Raw genomic sequence first — 6,331 nt, 5'->3', positions numbered from 1 at the left:
AGATTTACTAGGCACATTTTTCTGTAAAATATACTGCTGATAACATTGTGTGGAAAGATATGTAGCACACCATACACCAGATTCTACAGAAATACCATTAAGCATAGAACCAGAAATCGATGGCATATATATGAAAATTCACATTGTGTGTATCTTGGACCCCTGCGGTCTGATGGACAGCAATGCACTGGGTGGTTGAGATTCTGATGTGAAATGCTTGTATGCCATAGAGCAGGGGTATCAAACTCAAATACACAGAGGTCCAAAATTAAAAACGTAGACAGTCACAGGCCAACCTTGAAATTTATTGAAAAAAATTGAGGATATTTTTCTTTCTATATCGATATAAACTCTTTTCATATGGAAACAGGTTTTGCTTCACATTCAATCTGGAACAAGCTTATAATAGCGATAGGCATTAAAAACATTTTTTTTTTTTTTTTTTTTTTTTTTAAGAAAAAAAAATCTTATGCCTCTTTCTCTATTTGTAGCCTTCTGAGTTAAATTTCAATGGTAACCTTTGCACAGGGTAACAATAATATTCTTGAAAATCCAACCATTCAATTTCATGCTTTGGAGTAGCAAGGAAAAATACAGCTGAGGGGGAGTGCTGGAAATGCCAGATGCGGCCAATGCGTTGCTAAATCTTATGAGTGGCCTGCCGCTGAAACTCCCTCTTCATTGAAATAGCACCACTACTAAAATTCACAGCATTATTTGTGTCTATAAAACAGTCCAATGCAGAGCCACCCATAGGGAGAGAGCCCACTGGTCTATAGATGCCAGGAATTGTAGTAGCAGTGCTATCTCAATGCAGCTGCAGTTCATATTTAGGATTCCTTTGGGGGCCAAAAAAGTTGAGGTTGGGGCCATTGGATTTGGCCCCTAGGCCAGAGTTTGACACCCCTGCCATAGAGGAATAGCTACAAATATGTGAAAGGAATTAGTCAAAATATGAGCTCAAACATCATACACTGTATTTCAATAGGAGAAATATTTTCAGCAGTACCTGAAAGGAAAAACAAGTAATAGGCTAGCTTAGCTTGGGACCACCCCATGTAGAATGTTTGTGCCAAAGCTAGGCCCTGTTGGTGACATTTTCACCACCTTAGGATACCTTCAGACAAGTGGTTGCTCAACATCCAGGGAAGAGAAAGCAGATGCATTCAAAGAACAACCTGCAAAGTGGCTGGTTGAATATACTCCCATGGAGGATGGCAGGCCTATCCCCTTAAGTGTCATAGAAAGTGTGATTCAGCAGGCCCAAGCAAGGACAATCATCCATCAGGTACTTCTAGCCTGGAAGGAGCCATTTTTTGCAGACAGACACTATGACTTGTATCTCTGGATAGTTCCAACTTGGTCTCAGACACATTTGTATTCAATCATACTAGTGAAAGCAGATTCCTCTCTCTCCCCCCCCCCCCCCCCTTTATTTTTCCAAATATAATTCTGTAAATAAAAAAATAACCTCTAAAAAGCATTGAGTCCATTTTTCTAAGATTTACAAATTGCTGCTAAATCATATGTTTCAATATTGAAAACCTCTGTGCACAGGGAGACAGGATACAGAATTTAGGAAGTGTTACAGTCTGTGAGTGAAGATGCATGCTGAACTGATTAGGCTGTGAAAGCCTGATGACATGCATTTCCAATATCGATCAGAAAGCCATTTGTGAAAAGAGCACACCATCACTGTTTTAGATTTTACCCAGACAGTGCAGGAGGTCGTCACATGTCATTCTAGGACCATGCATCTTTGGTAATGCTACAGCTTAACATATTAAAGCAGTTTTCAAACAGGCTAAGCTCTATTACATTGTCAAAGAGCTCATAGACATCTTGGAATAATGAACCCCTTATTAGGGTGGACTGGGGATGTAGTTTAGAAATAGGCAAAATAATAATTGTAAGTAACTACATCATGCACACCAACACCACATAAATAATACACATTACAGAAGTAAACAAATTTTATTAACAGTTGCAAATGTAGAAAAAATGCATTTAAAGGTGTGTAATATAAAACACTAAAAACATAGCTTTCACAGAATAACCTTGTGTGCTTACATGGGCCAAATATTTCCATAAATAAGTAAATTGTACAAATAAATCATTTCAATTGATCCTCATTAAGGCTGGTCTTTCCAAGTCAGCAAGAGTCTAGCAGCAAATATGGCCTATGGTTTATTATTGCAGGAGAAATGCTGCATCATCCTGAAGGTGTAATCATTGATCACAATTCTGCCTTTTACTGCATCTTCCAGATTGCCCACCAGTTCCCCAGACAGGAAGAAGCTGCTCAGTCCCTGAATATTTCATAATGCATCTGCAGTTTTTACTACTTAATGGCCCTAAACTAAGAAGGAAAATTGTCATCACATTTACTATTAACTACTACTAACTTTAACCCACTCCTTGCAACAGACAGCCTGTCATCAAAAACCACAAATTTGGTAATTGGTTGTTGGAAGGCTCACGTAAAGCACAGGGGTAGCAGCTTTGAGATGTGAACCATCTAATGTCTTCTGCAAACAGTATATCCAGGAGACGGACCTGTAGATTCACGTTTACCCGTAAAGTGAATGTGAAGTTTGGAAAGCTCCACTGTGCTAGCAGGCGTCCTCTGCTAAAGACGAGTCAGGCTTTGTGCTTCTTGTATAGGGTGGACTGGGGGGACTGGGGGCTGCAAAGTTCACAAAAAAGTCTTGTTAGATAGATGTAAACCTAGACAAACTATAATCAAAATATTGATTTCAACCATAGTGTGGCAGGTATAATATACAAAACAAAATTTATTAGACCTGTATTTACTGTCTATAGGTCTACTTAAATACTAGTTTATTATAAACTTACAATATCAAAACACACATTCTAAGTTTGTGGGATGCAAACACAACCACCAAAAGGACAGAAAAAGGTCTTAACGTTTACCTGTGGTATGAAAAGACCTAGGCTAGCATAAAGGTGTTCTTCAAAACCTTGCTCTAAAATAAATCATTCTATTTATTTATTTTAAAAGGGCTCCCAGCATATCTTAATACACAGAGAAATAGGTGCAATGTATCACATTGCAGGTTTGTTGCAGTAGTAAAACGGCTCACATAGGCTTGAAAAAGCTTTAGATCTTAACAAGCCTTTACAGGAGACTTTTTAACCTGTACATACACACCCCATTGTGCCACACACAAACACATTGCCATTTGGCAAAAAGACACATTGTCATCTGTGGGTGGCAAAACTTATGTAGTATAGCTTATGGAAGTTAAATGACGCTACGGGTATGTTCTAAGGGTTTAACACTAGAGTTCAGCCTTAATAAAGTGAACTCATCATTAAAAGCATATCTAAACCCCAAAAACAAAGGTAATAAATTGCAAAGCAAAAGGGCAGCCAAGTGTTAATGATCTAAATACACTACTTATCCAAAACATTTAAACCACCAGCTTAATATTTTGTGGTTCCTATTTTTGCCACCAAAATGGTGCCAATTCTCAAAATATGTACTCCACAAATCCACAAGTCACAATGGCTCTGCTGGTCTCAACATACTGCATCTTGTAACAAACACACACCTCGATTCATAAGACTAGGCCACTTTCTTATATGGCTCCATGGGCAAGTTCTTATGCTTGAGTGTCCATCCCATACATCCCAGTATGAGCAAGCTGCCAAGTTCTGACACTTTCTCATGGCCAGTATTACACTTCCTACAGAAGAGCTACAGTAGATTACAATTCTGAAAAGGGATAAGCAACCCAACTTGCATAAAAACCCTGGTGCCACTGAATCCTTTGGTAGGGAATAACCACTGCATAGGAGGGAACACTCCCATCAGACTATTTTAAATATGCTCTGGCCCAATTGTCCAAGCATAATAATTCAATTCATGTTTTTGCTTTCCAACAAATTACCTTTATTAACAGGCAGTTTAGTTTGTCATAACTGTTATACATAAATCTAACCATTATATATATATATAAAAAAAAAAAAAGAACCATAGAAAATAGAAGATACCTTGAGCTTCGCTTGGACTGCCACAGGTTGATGGATCTGTTGGTAGACCTACATATACCCCTCCATAATTCCTCCAAGGAAAAACAAATACATTTTATAGATCTAAACAGTCTAAAAATCTACCAAGCTATTGTAAAACACATTACTGCTCTAGCTTGGTTCTACAGCGTAGACCTAAGCACATCTGAAAAGTATGTTTCACCCAATAAATTCTTACAACCTAAGTAGTCTGCTAGGGAGATTTTTGCAGTTGATTTCTTCACTCCTGCAAAGGCAATTACAACTAGGATTCTACTTTTTTTCATGTGGGAATTTATATTAAGGCGGATGCAAAAGACACTCCAATGGTTGCTGTGAAGACTCCACCTCAAGGAAAGTAAAGCAGGCAGAAGTTATGGTAGTGACATCTTGCATCAAGTCTCTATAGGATAGAAGAACTCAGGTGGGTGACCAACCTCTACTTACAAAGAAAATAGAATAGAATACTTGGGTGGGTCGTTCCAGGGATCTACACAATATATCCAACCTAGTTGTTACATACCTGTGTTTTTCTTCATGAGAAGTAGTATCATCTGTCCTGTAAGACACATATATTAGAACAAGTCACACATTTACACAGAAAAACACACTTTCCCCACTATATTCTGTTTAAACCATCCCTGATTTTTACCCATTAATGTGGTCGACTTACACTTCAAAATTTAGCAAATGTCCATCATAGTGAATCCCAGGACTCCCCAGAACCCAGGTTGAGGGGCACCAGGTTAGGGATTAGGAAGGGAGGATAAACTGGGGCTAAGGGTAACACCTACTTTAGTTTTGAAATCCATCATACCCAATTCAAACCTATAGCTGATTTCACAGGTGAATACTTTGTATTTTACATAGTTTTAGGTGTACCAAAATTAGACTGCAGCTGCTCTAGGTACCTACTAGGTGTATTTAAAGAATTTGCTCCAATGCAGAAATGTAAAATAATTAGCCTGAAAGCACACACTTTCTTCATCAATCTAAGAAAATCTTTGTGAGAAGGATGGTGGCAATCGAACATGCTACGGCACAATCAAAACATCTGCTCGCCATTTGTCTTTGCTCCTGCTCCCTGCGGAATAAAAATCAGCAATTGTGACTACACTACATCAGACCACTGGAGTTGAGCTGCTGTTCTCATACAGGCTACACTGGTCCCTATTGCCATTCTAGGGCCAAGAATGGGGGGGGGAGTGGCACCAGAATGCTGTATGGGTGGGCAGGGAAAAGAAATTCAGCCAGTAACAAAACAGGATTCTTTCTACTTTGGTGGCTTCAGAAAATCACTGACAGGTGCACACTATGTAAAGGGAAGGAGGGGAAAAAAAAAAAAACCAACAACGTTTACAATTACAAGTATTCTATGTCAACTATTTACATTTAAGATACAGCCATCTGAAATTTCCAAAAAAGAAATGCTCCAAATATGCAAAATGTACTTACGCATCACTGGAAGGTCCTCTACAACCTGCAAAAAAAAAAAAAAAAAAAAATTTTACTTTTAATACAGCTTGTGCATGGCAAATCTGAGTTACATGCAACCAAAATGTATAGACAAAAAAGAAACATTTGAAGTATCAGCATATACAGAAGTTCATCTAAACTGTCAAATTTCAGAGCCTTAAAACCATTCCAATGTTACAAGGTAATCCATGTCTCATTCCCATGAGAGTTACTGCAGTGAGGTAAGTGTAAAAGCCTGCAGTATGACATTTTTTGGACCATAATTCAATATTTTATGTGCATATTAGTTTAGCCACTGGTCCACTTCTTTAGAGCTGGGTAATCTGAATTCCTAATTCTACCCATGCTTGATCACCAAACATTTTAGGATTCTAAAATTAATTCAATACAGAAATCTTTTAGGGCTGCACAAGATTAGGCACATAAGGCATATGCCTTGAGATGCCACAGTGCAAGGGTAGTGATCTCCCCAGGTGCACAACCCAGCACTCTTCAGTAACCAGCCGGCTGTTTTTTTGGGTGGTTACTAAAGCTGCGTACACACGTCCCAATTATCCTTGGAAATGAACGACCGATTGACCAAAAATCTTCTTAAAAAAGTGACCAACGACGCCGACAAACGAGGAGTTGATAGAAATGAACAACCGGCGCATCCGATTGCACGACGATTGTTCACCATCTATCGTGTGTACGGTCGTTCAGTGATCGTGCATGTTCCGAGCATGCGCGATGAACGAACCTTCTATACAGGCTGTATATAATATATAAAAGATTGATAGAGAGATTATATATATATATATATATATATATATATATATAT

At 38.4% G+C, this 6,331-nt stretch overlaps 1 protein-coding gene across 5 annotated transcripts in view; it reads right to left on the bottom strand.

Moving 5' to 3' along the window:
* Positions 1 to 1,955: 1,955 nt before the first annotated feature.
* C2H12orf75 (chromosome 2 C12orf75 homolog) overlaps positions 1,956 to 6,331 on the bottom strand; it is a 25,298-nt gene continuing 20,922 nt past the window's right edge. For 2 of the 5 annotated variants that reach the window (XM_072401178.1, XM_072401175.1), the window contains exons 2-5: positions 5,491 to 5,515; positions 4,559 to 4,594; positions 4,018 to 4,088; positions 1,956 to 2,686 (exon numbers count right to left, since the gene is read on the bottom strand). In XM_072401178.1, coding sequence (XP_072257279.1) covers positions 2,613 to 2,686; positions 4,018 to 4,088; positions 4,559 to 4,594; positions 5,491 to 5,515 — 206 coding nt within the window. In that variant the 3' untranslated portion in view covers positions 1,956 to 2,612. The remainder of the gene's footprint in view (positions 2,687 to 4,017; positions 4,089 to 4,558; positions 4,595 to 5,490; positions 5,516 to 6,331) is intronic. The other 3 variants (XM_072401173.1, XM_072401174.1, XM_072401177.1) reach the window with 3 other exon arrangements.

Source organism: Pyxicephalus adspersus, chromosome 2 (genome assembly GCF_032062135.1).
Source record: "Pyxicephalus adspersus chromosome 2, UCB_Pads_2.0, whole genome shotgun sequence".
Classification (NCBI taxonomy): Eukaryota; Metazoa; Chordata; class Amphibia; order Anura; family Pyxicephalidae; genus Pyxicephalus; species Pyxicephalus adspersus.
This window is presented reverse-complemented; position numbering and strand designations above follow the sequence as displayed.